Below are 14,790 nucleotides of genomic sequence, written 5' to 3'. Positions count from 1 at the left end.
TTTGGAATTGTATGCTAGCAGATTGGTAGAATTCATTCAACTTTATAATTTAGCTGTGGATATTACATTCAATAATGTATGAAACCAAAATAGAGTTCGTCGTAATATTATAGATGTGTGTCTAGAATTTTACTTGCTTGATTATTTATAAAGTTGGATATATATTTTCAGAATATTTGGATATGTATTTTCAGAACTATCTATACTGTTATGCTAGCTTGTACCAACTCTTTCATTTTTGCAAAGCATGAGAGCACTGCTTCAAGCAAGAACAGTTGTCCACCTCCAATTGCAAAAGCGAAAGGGAAAGGGAAGTCTATTGCAACCGGTATTGTCATCGATGATTAGATTTGAAAATGTTTGTATTTTTGAGCAGCTTAGAGCAACTTGTATTGTTACTCTAGTTTAATTCTAGTTATGGATTATGGATTCAGATTATGTAATCTTTATTGGTATCACTATCATGTACTTAGGTTATGTAATTGAGTAATTGTCTAATTGATGTAGAACCAGGTTATATATGTGTATCTCTGTCAGGTCATGAAATTTCTTCTTTTTTTTATTTTCTAGTTTGGGCTTTTGATATTAGGCGGGGATGGCGGGATTGGGCCCGTCCCATCCCGGTCCGGTCTGGGACGGTACATGTGTGAGATCAAGTCTTAAAAACGTAAGACTCATCCTGATCCGGGCCTTGGGATGACCCTAATCCCGTCCCATGCCCAGCCCTAGCGGATTGTTCGATTTTTTATGGTTTAATAAAGTTATTGTCACTGATTCAAAAAAAACAAAAAAACAAAAAAAAAAACAAAAAAAAAGGGTATAGATTTCATTAAGGGGAGGAAGATAGAACCATTTCTAATTTTCTACCATTTCATTTAGGCTGTTTATCAAATATCACCCAGACGGAATTAGTGAGATTGTTTTTTTTTTTTGAAAAGCGGAATTAGTGAGATGTTGAGTTCCAACATAATGTACGAACGCACAAAAGAGTAAACAAGTCATTACAAAGAGTGAACTATGGAAAGATGAGAGAGAACCTCCGTTTAACTCGGAGCAATTCTGAAAGCCTTGAAACCCTAGGTTCCGAGGATTGGCGGTGACGCTTCCCCTACAGGTGAGGCGGTGATCGTGATGGCGACGTGATCACATTGAAGGCATGTCCCTTCTTGGATTGGCAGCGAGCGGTTGAGACAGAGGCTTTGGTTGTTAGGGTGACAACTTTTAGAACTGGGTATTTGCTTGGCTTCTCCGACTGTGGTGGTTTCATGATGATCAGCGGTGGGTCTTGGTCGTTTGACATTTGTTGTTAGACAGGGTCTGGCTGTTTAACAGCACTCTGAGCAGTGGATGATAACGATGGTTATTTGCGACCTTCAAATTTTATCTTGTAAGATCGTTGATTAATGGATAGAGAGCTCGACTCCTTTTCCCCTTAAAACAAAAAAAAGGTCATTACAGAGAGAGAGAGTGATTTCAAAGCTAACTAGTTGGGCCAAATCAGGTCGTCCACATTTTCTCAATGTCAAAGTCAACTATCTCGCCTGGCCCAGATGAAGGGAAAACAATACAAGTGTGTGGGCCTCCATTACATGCCCATTGGGCCTCCAGCTCGCCGTCTAGCGATAACATCACCCCCAGCATCACAGAAAATCTGCGCCCGCGAGATCCCGAGAGCCAACAATCCGCTCTGTGATCACACGCTTCTCCACGTCTCCGGATAATTCCCTTTTGCCACGTCACTCTCTCTTTTCTCTCTATACTCAACCCAAAACAACCACCCCGGAATTTTTCTTCTTCTTCTTCTTCTTCTTCAACCTCCACCATTTTTCACTTTGAATTTTTCTCCGCTGGAGAAAGCAAGCTCAACTCCCTATGACCACCAAATTGTACACTCACAATGGATTCCTCTCATCAAGGTCTGCTCCAATTCTCCTTTACTACACGTTTTGGTTTCTCTCAAATTCTTCGCGGCTTGCTTGCTCTACTCTGTTTTCACTTCTATATATCTAACCCCAATTAGGGTTTCTGTGATGTTAAAATTACTTGTTTTGATTAGTGATTGTTGAATACTTCAATGTTTGGTTTACTGAGGAGCTGGGAGTAGAGAAGAAGATAAGAACTGATTATTGACTGTTGGATTGAATTTTGTCTAATTTAATTCCATTTTTAGTTGATTATTACTGGTTAGATTTCTGTTTCATTTTTCGTCTAGGTTGGAGACTTGGAGAGTAGTGATGACCACTCAGTATTTCGGTTCGGCTTTTCGCGTTTGGTCTTTGTAGAAATCTAGCAGGGAATGTGTTGCATTTACGTTAGGCTCCTCAAATTCTGACCGCGTGGCTGTTTATTATTTTTCGGTAACCAATGTGTAACGTGTGACCGGATAATATTCGGTTATCCTGATACAATTTCAAGAATTTTCAAGAGAAATTGTGTGGATGTTAAGTGCATTCTAGGATATTAAAATAGCAGCTAATCACTAAGGTCTGACAGCCTTAATACTGAAGTAAAACTGTAGCTGTTTTCGTGCTAAAAACTTGTAGCTCTTGAGAGTTATGTCGTGTAAGTTTTTGCTGTTTGATCGTTTTTGCTTGGTACTTGCAGCTCTTCAAATCCATGGCATTCGCATAAGCCAGCTAGAGTACATTATTCCTGCAATAAAGAATTCTACTGGGGTCATTCTAGGAAGAGATGCCTTATAAGACTGGCTTTGTTAGAGCATACTGATTCTTATAGTCTTAAACTCCGAACGGTGGGATATAAGAACTGTTATCTGAGCTTTCAAAGGGGGAGAAGGCTGGGAAACCTCTTAACCCGTGCATCTGCTGATGATGGTGTTACCGTTAATGGGAGTCCTCAAGCAAGTACCAACAGGGATGTAGAGAAGATGAAGGTCAAACTTAATCAATCACTTCAAGGTGAAGATTCTACTGATGGACTTGTCCAATTTTTACATGAAGCAGCGAGGGTATTTGAGTTAGCAATAAAAGAACAAGGTTCCTTCTCAAAGTTGTCGTGGTTTTCAACTGCTTGGCTTAATGTAGATAATGCATGGGTCAAAACACTGTCTTATCAGGTAATTTCGTGAACCTCGAAACGCCTCAATACAGGCTACAGCACTTCTGAACTGTCTTTTGGTTCACTGCATGCTGTTATATGTTATATGTCTCTAACATGGAAAAGACTACCATATGGTTATTTTTGAGGATATTAAATGTTACAAGAAAAACTTTACTGCTCTGACTTCTGAAATCTCAACTTTAGTGTTAGAGATTATGCGTGAGTATACACAATGTTCCTTCTTACTTAGTTTTTGCCAATATTGTGGTTCACTTTATTTCATCTTCAGTTCCAGGATATGTTCCGAGTAGTATGACTTTTGTAATTCTCTTGTTAAATTAATCATTAGTTTTAATCATTCTTTTTGGTAAGTTTGTTGGCCTGAGTTTAGTATTAAAAGTTTAGTCAGGTTCAGACTTTTTTTTCCATATTTCGATGGCCATGTTGTTAGTAATCCTTATTCCATTTCGAAATATGTTCTCATTATATGACATAGGTTATGTTCTTCTGGATCTTTTACAACGGTCTAATGCACTGTGTATAAACGTATGAATTTTTTGAACTAGTTGCTGTGCTAGGGTTTTTATTGTTAATGATAAGTATCTGGTGTATGTTTATATACCTTGCTATCTGAAAGTCATGAAATTTCAGGCTTCAGTATATTCCTTATTGCAAGCTGCAAGTGAGATAGCATCTCGACGGGATGGTCGAGACAGAGACATAAATGTTTTCGTCCAAAAAAGGTATTACCATCCTTGTATTTTTTATTTATAAGTTCTTTTGCTGATATCACTACATAAAATTTTCTCATATCATTTTGTTAGTTTGTCTATTTAAACTGCAACTTTTCTCGTTAGCTGCCACTGATAAGTGATAACGAAGTATTATCTAAAGGCTGAAGCTTTGTAGTCCCCTCTCAACTTTGATTGATTTTCTGTGGTGCCTCCTTTACTGGAGATATTTAGTGGTTCCTCTAGTTTCAGATTTTTCAACTCCTACCTCCCTGTGCGGTGTGGCAGTTTTTCTTGTTAAATTGATGGGCAATTCTATCCTTTCATATTGTTACTAACTAGCTACTAGCCTTGACCCACCGCCTCTAACCTTTTTCTTCATTCTTTCCCTTCAATCTTTCCCCTCCCAAATTTTGCTTCACTTGTAAGACCATATCTGAAACATGAAGAAGCCATTGGAGTTGAATCCACAATGATCGTAATTGACAGAATTAGTTGACAGATCTTTTGGCCTCTTTTATCTTTATACTTTAACCCGTTAGTCTTCCTACTTATTGGATGAGTACCTGTGTTCCCCTGGTCCCTTCCACTTGGAAATAGCATACTTTGAACTCTTGTACTGCCACCTTAATTCGGCAACATAGTCTTTTCAAATATCAGCTTTAGCAACCTCTTTTTTTAATGGAATTGACTCTTTTTTAATCAACAAATCTATAGTGTTAATGAATATTAAGTTGATAGGTTACATTGATTGTGGAAAATATGCACTCCATCATATGTGGTTTTGTGTCAACATGGTTGCTTATTGTACTGTCCCATGCATTGCCTTTTCCTCGGCCTAGAGGTTTGATTGTATTTAACTAATGGATTGTGCAGTTTATTACGACAATCTACATCCCTTGAGACTGTAATTCGGGATCAATTATCAGCCAAGCAACGAGAAGCATATGAATGGTTTTGTTCTGAGCAAGTGCCATTGGTTGTAACATCCTTTGTTAATTATTTTGAAAGGGACCCACGTTTTGCTGCTGCAACTAACGTGTATGTGATCATATATATCATTATTTCTGTAATTCTGCTTTACAATTTTGTTGTATTTGATGGTTATGCATAACCAATGCTACTTTCAATTTGCTTCCAGATCTGAGAAGGGAATCCTTGTAGGATCCAACAATGTCAGTGACATCGCATTCCTCATGCTTGCACTAACTTGCAATGCTGCAATTACCAAACTTGGGCAAGCCAAACTTTCCTGCCCACAGTTCTTTTCGACAATCCCAGATATAACCGGCAGATTGATGGATATGCTGGTTGATTTTATTCCCATACGCCAGGCTTATCACTCCATAAAAGAAATTGGTCTGCGCAGAGAGTTCCTTGCTCATTTTGGTCCTCGAGCTGCAGCATGTAGGGTGAAAAATGATGGTGGTTCAGAAGACGTTGTTTTCTGGGTGGAGCTAGTGCAGCGACAGTTGCAGCAAGCCATAGACAGAGAGAGAATATGGTCAAGACTAACAACATCAGAAAGTATCGAGGTTAGCGCTTAAAGCTTCTGAATAACACAGGAACTACTTATAGGCTTTTCACCCTTCCAAAGGTGGATTGTCGTTACGAAAGTTAGAAACTAAACTACTTTTCAAGCTAATATGTGCAAGAATTATCAATGGCTGGTCCATCATCAGTAGAACATTATATAAGTTGTCATGGAAAGGATACTAGGATTTCTGAGAAGCTGTAATTATATAGTTTCTTATATGTGTGTTATTAAAGTACAAAAAGTGGTCCCTACTCCAGTATTATCCTTTTAAATAGACAAAATATCACCCGTGGAGTAGCCAGATTGCCGATCCCCCTCTTTGTTTTTCGCCACTTTGCACCTCTATCTATATGAAATAGGCCAATATGGTAAATTCTCAATTTTTTTTTTTATATATATGCTGTTGCTGTTCTCTAATATGTTAATGCTGTTCTGGATTAGTGTAGGTATTAGAGAAGGATTTGGCTATATTTGGGTTCTTTATTGCATTGGGTAGAAGTACCCAATCCTATCTTTCGGCAAATGGATTTGATGTTTTAGATGATCCACTTGAAGGCTATGTTAGGTACTTTTTGACAGATAATACTTAAGTTCTGAAATTTCTTTTTATGCTATGGATTTAGTAATTTCTGATTTTGTGCAGGTTCCTCATTGGGGGAAGCGTCTTATATTATCCTCAGCTATCATCAATAAGTTCTTATCAATTGTATGTAGAGGTCAGCATTTCTTGTCAATACCATCTTCTGGACAGGTTTGATGGTGTAATCTTGATATTAAAAGATACTTCTATTCCACAGGTAGTCTGTGAAGAGCTGGATTGGCTTAAATTCTATCCTGGTGACTTTAGTACGCCTAAACAGTCGCACGGGCATAAAAGTAAACGAGAAGGACCTCCCAGTGCTGAAGCAATTCCCCAAGTTTTAGGTGTATGCTCTCATTGGATGCAGAGTTTCATCAAATATAGTAAATGGCTAGAGAGCCCTTCTAACGTAAAGGCAGCTAGATTCCTGTCGAGAGGGTATGTGAGTTCATGTGATGGAACTACAAACAGCTTCATTTATAGTTTCTGAACAAATGTTTTTTTTTTTAATCTTTTTTGTGTAGGCACAAAAAGTTATTGGATTGTATGGAAGAACAGGGTATATTGAGGTAAGTTAATGTTGCTATATGTTGTGCATTATATATAGCAGTATCTCTTCTCATTCTAATAGGACCACAGGACCCCATCTCCCTGCCCTCCTTCCCCTAAAAAATGCTGTATTATTTCTAAATTTTATTGTTTGGACCAAACTTTCACTATTGCTGCTGCTTAGTTGGAGATTGCACTTTTCAAAATGTGATGCAGGAATGAAACGATGGAAAACTATACCAAGAAAACTTTTGAGAAGACTGGATCTAGACCTTATCAACCAATTGAGAAGGAATTGGATTCCTTTGACAAGGTTGGCTGCTTCTCTTATATGCTATGTTAATTGTCAAAGATACACTATACTTAATTTTCTGTTAGTGAATTTTTAGGCAAAATTTCTCCATATAATTTTTTGAGTTAACGATGCCTAGAAGGTCACAACTCACATAAGGTTCTGCTATCCTGTGTGTTGTTTTAGCTAGTGTTAATGCTTTCTTCTAGTCACCTTGCCGTCCCACTAAGTACAGCTAGGTTTCGATATTTAAAAGCAGTGAAAGACACCTTTGATCTTCATTGATATATTATTGATTTACAGGCTTTGTCTGGTGTCAATAACATGATGATAAAGTTTTTGATAAGCTATAATCGGGTTTTTGAATCCACTTGTGGTCCATATCAAAAACTAAAAAAGAAAGTTTCTCTCTTGCTCCAGTAACCAAGTCTATTCTGTTTATTGAACATATTTAAAGCTCCTGATAGTATAGTAATTTGACGTTGGATGTCAGGCCTTGGAGAGTGTTGACGGCGCTTTAGTAAGACTAGAACAGTTGCTTCAGGATTTGCATGTCTCAAACTCTAACTCAGGGAAAGAGCATATAAAAGCGGCTTGTTCTGACCTCGAGAAAATAAGGAAACTTAAAAAAGAGGCTGAATTTTTGGAGGCATCCTTCAGAGCTAAAGCAGCTTCCCTTCGGCAGGTATATTTTCGTACTCTATTGGATTGTGCTGAATAATGTGTGCCACTGATGTTTTGACTAGCAAACAACTGATATCCTTCCACTGATTATGGATAGTTGGTGAAATTGCAATTTTCAGTTATTCAGCCATGCTATATGTAATTTGATTCCAGAGTATGCTATGTGATTATTCCTTGGTGGGCTCTGTATCTTGTCCATCTTATACTTTGTTGCTCACCTTCCAGGAAGATGATGACAACAATCCCCCTTCTTCTGGTGGCAACCAGAAACAGTTATTTACAGGGAAAAAAAGGAAGAGTGCTAATAAAGCCACAGATAGGTCAAAAAGGTGAGGATCCTGTAAGTTTTACTTTTGATTATTTCCATTATGACCAACTTTTTGTTTTTTTTGTGTTTTAAAGAGTGTTAAATTTTTCTTGGGTTTGTTAATAAAGAAAATATTGTTTATCTGCCAGTAGCTATAGCGGATTGTGGAGCTCCTTCATGCCCCCTCCAACCAGAAAGCGTAATGCTGAGTTGACTGTGAATGATTCTGTATGCCCCATTTTCACTATGAACTTTGCATTATTTTCTTATGTTTTCTTTACTCACTGTTATATATCTGCTTGCCAAGTGCATTAGCTTTTAACCGGAAGTCTTGAATCTCAAAATTATTGCGTTCTGCTTGTACTAACTTGGAACAAATATTATCAACCTGTTTTAGTAGGCATTTGACAGTTTGCCATTAGCTATTAGCTTATGTTATTGTCATCTACTCTGGCCGAACATAGATAGAAAAGCTCCCTTTTGTTTGCTTTTATCAGCTATACCACACAGAAAAGAGCATGAGAACATGTACTTGGCTTTAAACTGTGCTTGTTAGTCGGAGTATTAAGATTGTCGCCTATTGCTGTTGACTCACATGAGGAAGTGCTCATGTATTACCGTTGAAAACTGGAAATATGTAACTTCTGATACTAAGTTGTTGATAATTGCTGTTTGTGTGCAGGAAAATGATTTTATTGAGCAGATTTCTTCAAATATAGATGTTGAAGAATTGGAATCAAATAAAATCCAGCGTTTTGAACTTCTAAGGAATGAGCTTATAGAACTAGAAAAAAGGGTGCAAAGGAGCGCTGACCAATCAGAAAATGAGGAGGTATATCCAGAACTGTATGCACTACTTGATACCATTTTCCTTAGAACAGGAAATTTGGTTTGTATAGATGCCCAACTTTTCGGTACTGTCATTTAAACTCTTAGTAGCTTTGTTCTTATGTCATTGTGCATTGTTGTCAACAGGATGTTAAGTCGGCTGATGATGGTTCTAGATACCGCAAGGTTCCTGGAGCTACTCAACTAGTCAAGGTTGAGAAGAAAGAGAATATCATTGAAAGGTCATTGGACAAGCTAAAAGAAACAAGCACGGTATGAATTTCTTTGCTACAGTAGGAAATTGGTGAACATTGTCAATTAAATTTAAACACTTTTGTCAGCGTAAGCTTGGGGCTGTAAAATATTGGACAAACTTCATGTTTCCTATCTTTTCCCTAGATCATTATCCTTTATAATACTGATTTAGTGTTAGCTTTCTTGTTTAATACTGGTTTAGTTTTTGAATTACTTTGATGGGAAACTCATCCATTTGGTGGCTAATGTTCTTTTCTTTCATTTCCCCCATAAGAATAAAACAGTGTGTTAAAAAGCTGAATTTGAATGCTATCAGACCAAAGAATTTAAAATTTGGATGTAACATGATATTTGGGAGTCTCCATCATAATTTGTAGTTCATTATGAGCAGGATGTGTGGCAAGGAACCCAATTGTTGGCTATTGATGTTGGTGCTGCTACGGGTTTGCTTAGGAGGGTCTTGATTGGTGATGAACTTACAGAAAAAGAGAAAAAAGTTCTGCGAAGAACTATGACTGACGTGGCATCAGTTGTTCCTATCGGTGTCTTGATGCTTCTTCCTGTGAGATTTCTTCCTTCTATCGATTTAACCATTGTATTAGCATGTTATAGAGGAGGTTTATGAAATCATGTTACCTTATTGTGGAACATTGCTAGTGAATGCGTTCTCTAGAGCTGTATCTTTGTTATGATGGAATAGGTCTAGGGTTAGTTAAGGTAGCTTTAAGCACAGTGCCAAATGAAAATAAAAAAGGTTACTTGTAGCTTGAAAAAAAAAAAAAAAAATTATATAGAAATCCAAAAAGGAATAGATCAGTATGCTAATTTCTCTCCTCTATCAAAAATCATTTGCTAAAGCTTTCAATTTTGTGCTTTAATCTATAATAACTGTTCACAAAACTAGGCCAGGTAGTTCTCTTGCTTGTTGACCCGTTGCAACTTAACACTGAGATTTACTTGTTTTCCACAGGTCACTGCTGTTGGACATGCGGCGATGTTAGCTGCTATTCAGAGATATGTACCATCTTTGGTCAGTTTCTTTGGATCCCAAGAGTCTTAGTCCCATCTCTTCACAACAAGCCACGCTTTTGTTTGTTAGGGACCAATAATCTTTTTCATTTACAGATACCTTCAACATATGGATCAGAAAGGTTGGATCTCTTGAGGAAGATTCAGAAAATGAAAATGGAAAGCAGTGAAGACAGTTCAAATGAAAGTGTGGAGGAAATAGCCTGATTAGAACCAATGCTAATTATGTACAGTTGTTGACTCAATAAATTTTCAACTTTGTGGTATGACATCTTTTGTTTTACTTGCTCCTGAATCCTTTTGCCTGAAGATTTCCATAAATAAGTTGATTCCATGTGTCAGGTACTCCAGGTAGGCACCAATGGCTGCAGTCTTGTGGAGCATCTGCTGGAGTCCCTGGTTCACGATATTTTGAAGGGTGGCCATCATACCTAATTTCTGTTAGATAAGTGATGTTTAAGAACTGGACCTTCCAGTTTTCATATTCCATCTGTTTGATTGCTTCAGATATGTATAGATTATTCTCTGGGTCAGGTTCAAGATGTTTCTGGTCTCTTTCTGGCTCCTTAAAGGTATCACACAGCCCGCCTTCATTCCATGTGCCATTCCTGCAATTTGGCATGCTAAAACATCTTAGATTCATTCATTATCACTTCCTTTAGGCCAGGCTTGGTGGCAACTGTAAGAGCGAGTCACCAAACTACATTCATAGCTCTTTGTTCTTTTGGTATTGCATTGTAAATGAATCATGTCTTCCTATAATATATTAAAGTCGAAAAGCATTCTTTACTTGCCTGTAATGTACTGGGGAGTAGCTACGGAAGAAAACATGAGTCCTTTGAGGGTCCAAATTCTTTAGTACCCAAGTCTTCCAGGTTTGCAACGACCTCCTGAATGCTTCCATCACATCCATTGTCAAATTCACTTTACCGGCTTCCTCGAAGTAGCAGCCTCTGAAACATAGATAGCTAGCGGTGAACATCTCTTTCCAGTCATTACTTCAGCCAACGCAAAAATGTGAGATAGGGAAGGAATAGTCATACATCCTTACTGTTTTGTCCTCGTTCCACCAGTGCCCTGCACTGAAAATAAGAACATCTGCTCCAACCCAGTGCTTGGAGAACCAGTGGAATTGGTCAAGCTTAATTGTGGTCCTGACTTGGCTTGGTGCATTTTGAAATGGATGCCCTACAGGGACGAGGAAGGGTGCCCTGTAATATTCAACTGTGAGGTTGTAGTCCTGGAATCGCATGGAGAGGAAACCTTTGTGCTTTGTAATGGGGTTCCCATTTACTTCATAGATTCTAGACTTGTTGGCTACTGCTTCTGCAAGCATGCACAGCAAAGATTCCCACTGGTTCCTTCCGATCGAGTCACCGGCAAACACTATTCGTCCATTCCGGCTTCTCTCCAAGAAGTCACTTGCGTTAAACCTGTGTCACAGAAGTCATTAGGTTGAGTTTCCTGAATCCAAATAGTTACTGATTAAGAGTTTTGGATCCACTGTGAGCGTTAGAACTTGATTGAAAAATATCTACTTAGCTTTGGCCATGAGAAGGTGCTGCAAAAACTAATGTTTGAAGCACAGCTACAAAAATGTGTCATGGGTGTTTCATGCATATGACATCTATTAAAGTGGTTGTTAGCAAGATGGTAAGTGAATGACTGTGTTACTTTTTCTCTAAGAAAGAGCCACAGTTTCCTGGTTTTTGAGCTTTAAACCTAAAATGTATCTGTATGAGATCATACAAGACAAGCATGCATGGAACTTCCACCGTCACGTAGGAACAATTTTCTGAATACTCCAACAAAAACTCACCTCAAAAGATCACATCCCGCCGGTTGCCATCGCCATTGACGGTAATCCTCGTCTTTCCGTCCACTCTGGCTGCACCGAAAGCCGGGATCGAGAAACGGGCAGCTCTCACTGTACAACTGAGGTGGATGGTTCTTGTCTCGGACCCATCTTCCATAGGAGTAGTCACAAGTTACCAAGGACGATGACGGTTTGTGAACCTCTGGTAGGATTTGGGAATACAAGGAACCCAAACGAGATACAAACTGCGAGTCAAATGGGATGAAAACATTGAGAATAGCGATGGAACAGACTAAGACACCGAAGAAAGAGAGAGCAAAACGAAGGTCCCTTCTGGTGAATAGAGAAAGGGGGAAATGTTGGGGATTCTGAGATTGATTGGAGGGTTCAAGATCCATTAGAAGAGGATGGAGAAAACCTTATTCTTTTGAACAAGTCATGTGGAGACTTATGGCGATTTCATATAGTACGTAAACAAATATCCTTAAAAAGAGGGTATTAGTGGACTTCCATTGCTAAATTGCAGGGCACTGACTTTTTCCTTCTGGGTGTTGTTTAGATTTTTTTCCATTCCATGCTAACAGGTTTGACACGTTTCTGCATTTTCTTAAATTTCCTTAACGTGCATGATAGAACTCATAGAAGCATATATGACTGGGATCACATTCATTATATATGAATTGTGGATGCAGAGTTGATAATGATCTAATTGTGGGATTTAATTCAGCTCCTTGATTATCCCGATCATCGATCTCAATCCACCAACCTCCATCATCTCCATCAAGCTCTCAATTAACCTCTATTCAAAAGGAGACAATAAACTCTCAATCATCTTCGTCCGGTTGTGCTTCCACGAGACTGGTTTGGTTGGATTTCAAGCTTTCGCTGGCTGAACGGGTGACAATCATGTGTCACTTTAGGACGATATCATTGCCGGTCGATCTGTTTTAGGATCTGCTTGAATTTTGTTTTTTATGTTGCTTTTGATCCATTTAGGATCTTGTGGTTGTATTTTTACTCATTTGCAATACACACAATATCAGACTCTTCCAATAACCATTGAACTCCAAAAAAAAAAAAATTGAAGAAAACCATAACATTAATATCATTTGGGTAAGTGAAATCACCAACTGAACAAAAAAAATCACATTAAAGTATAAATCTCAATTAAAGAACAAAAATAACTCTCAAACTTAACTCATTGGTATCCGTCGATATCAAGATGCACAATGTTTGTAAATGTATCTCTACTTGAAAAAAGTTCTGTCGTCGATAGAAAAAAAAAAACAAATCAAATATAAGTGAGTGACTAGACATGCAAATTTACATACAAAATCGACATGAGAAATAATGAGTAAATGGATAGATAAAGCATCAACAAAGAAAAAAAAAATAACAAACAGATCACCTCATGTTTAATTAGGTTGAATAATGATAGCATCTTCAGACTTTATAAAACGTTCCAATATGATAAACTATGGGCTAAGGTTTACGAAGTATATGTTTATACAAAAAAAAAAGTTGTAATTTGTAACAACTTATTGTCTCTTGTTGTAATTCTACATCAGGGTATATTAGTCTTTTAATAATCAATAACGTGTGGGGTGAGCAAAATGGTTTGTGGGGTGACAATAGACGCACCATAATAATAATATCTAAGATTACAACTATGAGAGATATCGGTGATGGAAATAAATTCCGCACTCGCCTCCCATTGTATTTTTGTTTTAGTTTGAATAATAATAAAATTACTATTTGACAAGATTCTAGCTAGTAGCTTCGTAGGTAATCTATCTATTTGATTACAATTATCGTCGAGTCACTCTCCATTTCAATTTTCGTCCAGCCTTGTGGAACTGCCACTGTAATCAAACCACATGCCTCAATCTCCTTGTGAAGTGCTAAACTGAGGAAGAAACTGAGACCAAGCTGCAACAAACAAGCTTATTATGTGATCTCTCACTACAAAACCTAAACCACCCCGAACTAGAGCGCCTTCGTACCTGGTAGGCATATTTTTGAATTCTGATAACATCCTCCTAGCCTTTGAAATCTCACATTTTCTTAAACGATGTTCTGGAGGTAGTCATGGTTATGGAGCTATAAAATTAGACATGAGCAAGGCGTATGATATAGTTGAGTGGCCCCTTCTTGAGACAATGATATGGTGAGTATAGGAAATAATCGAAGGTGGATTGGTTGGGTGGTCATCTCCGATGTGTGAAGACAATATCGTAGTAAAATCTCGATTATTTAATAATTGATAAATTAATAATATTTTTGGTTGGTCCCAACGTTATTAATTTATAGAGATTTAACTGTATTTTGAATGAGAAACGGCAAGAGGACGACTTCTTCCATCTTGAGGCGTGCAACAAGGGGACTCGATCTATTTCCCCTTATCTCTTCTTATTATGTGCCGGATTCATGGAGTAACAATAGCATCGGGTGCTCCTATAAATCATCTTCTTTTCACAGACGATTCTTTTATTTTCATGCGAGCTGATGAGGAGGAGTGTGAGCAGATTAATGGTATTTTACGACAGTATGAACAAGCTTCTGGTCAGCATGTTAATCTCCAAAAGAGTAGTATTTGTTTCTCCAAAAATGTGACTAAGGCAAGACTTGCTTGTATATGAAGGAACACAATAATGTTACACTAGCATCAAGAGATAAACCGAGTGACACATATTCACTATATATTAATGTTGATGTAGTAGCATGGTTTATGATAAATGCTTACCATAATGATTTTTTTTTTGGCTCCTTTATATCATTTGGTTTTGGGTTTGAAGAAGAAACAAACTCCACAACCAGAACACCTCCGCAATCACCACCACCGCCATACCAGCTTTCGAACCCCGCTAGCTCGTGAGAAAAGCGGATGCCTTAACCATAAAGCTGACGGGAAAACCAGTATGCTTACCATAATGTTGCAAAAGATTAGCCTTCAGAGAGAGATGTTGAGGGTCTGATTGCTTGCTCTATTTTCGATGTGAAACAGATGTGCCTTAGTTAGACGTCAGACTCTTAATGAGAATAACTATTTGGTGAGCACGTGGAGGCATGTCCCGATATGATCGGACCTGAGCTTACATCAGGTTGGTAATTGTACTTCTGAC

General features: G+C 38.0%; 2 protein-coding genes across 2 annotated transcripts; one reads left to right on the top strand and one right to left on the bottom strand.

The window, feature by feature from the left end:
- The first annotated feature begins 1,776 nt into the window (after positions 1-1,776).
- LOC101293610 lies at positions 1,777-10,406 on the top strand. Its single transcript, XM_004303474.1, has 18 exons — positions 1,777-1,916; positions 2,605-3,076; positions 3,712-3,803; positions 4,668-4,832; positions 4,933-5,326; positions 5,775-5,893; positions 5,972-6,044; positions 6,126-6,346; positions 6,433-6,477; positions 6,674-6,770; positions 7,243-7,434; positions 7,659-7,762; positions 7,890-7,968; positions 8,423-8,572; positions 8,716-8,841; positions 9,215-9,385; positions 9,794-9,853; positions 9,949-10,406. Exons 1-18 carry the CDS (start codon positions 1,873-1,875, stop codon positions 10,057-10,059), a joined length of 2,715 nt encoding a protein of 904 aa, XP_004303522.1. The 5' UTR covers positions 1,777-1,872; the 3' UTR covers positions 10,060-10,406.
- LOC101297472 lies at positions 9,997-12,066 on the bottom strand. Its single transcript, XM_004305598.1, has 4 exons — positions 11,672-12,066; positions 10,896-11,285; positions 10,647-10,805; positions 9,997-10,460 (listed from the first exon to the last, which is right to left on the bottom strand). Exons 1-4 carry the CDS (start codon positions 12,064-12,066, stop codon positions 10,133-10,135), a joined length of 1,272 nt encoding a protein of 423 aa, XP_004305646.1. The 3' UTR covers positions 9,997-10,132.
- Between the last annotated feature and the right edge of the window lie 2,724 nt (positions 12,067-14,790).

Source organism: Fragaria vesca, linkage group LG6 (assembly GCF_000184155.1).
Source record: "Fragaria vesca subsp. vesca linkage group LG6, FraVesHawaii_1.0, whole genome shotgun sequence".
Classification (NCBI taxonomy): Eukaryota; Viridiplantae; Streptophyta; class Magnoliopsida; order Rosales; family Rosaceae; genus Fragaria; species Fragaria vesca.
Note: the sequence above shows the minus strand (reverse complement) of the source record. Positions and strands in the feature narration are given on the sequence as shown.

Excerpts from the sequence above, each read along its gene's own strand:
- LOC101293610 (XM_004303474.1), top strand. The coding sequence starts at position 1,873 with ATGACCACCAAATTGTACACTCACAATGGATTCCTCTCATCAAG. Across the intron at positions 7,435-7,658 it reads AAGCAGCTTCCCTTCGGCAG|GAAGATGATGACAACAATCC; the intron begins GTATATTTTCGT and ends CTCACCTTCCAG. Across the intron at positions 7,763-7,889 it reads GCCACAGATAGGTCAAAAAG|TAGCTATAGCGGATTGTGGA; the intron begins GTGAGGATCCTG and ends TTTATCTGCCAG.
- LOC101297472 (XM_004305598.1), bottom strand. The coding sequence starts at position 12,066 with ATGGATCTTGAACCCTCCAATCAATCTCAGAATCCCCAACATTTCCCC. Across the intron at positions 11,286-11,671 it reads GCGGGATGTGATCTTTTGAG|GTTTAACGCAAGTGACTTCT; the intron begins GTGAGTTTTTGT and ends TCTGTGACACAG. Across the intron at positions 10,806-10,895 it reads GAGGACAAAACAGTAAGGAT|AGGCTGCTACTTCGAGGAAG; the intron begins GTATGACTATTC and ends TCTATGTTTCAG.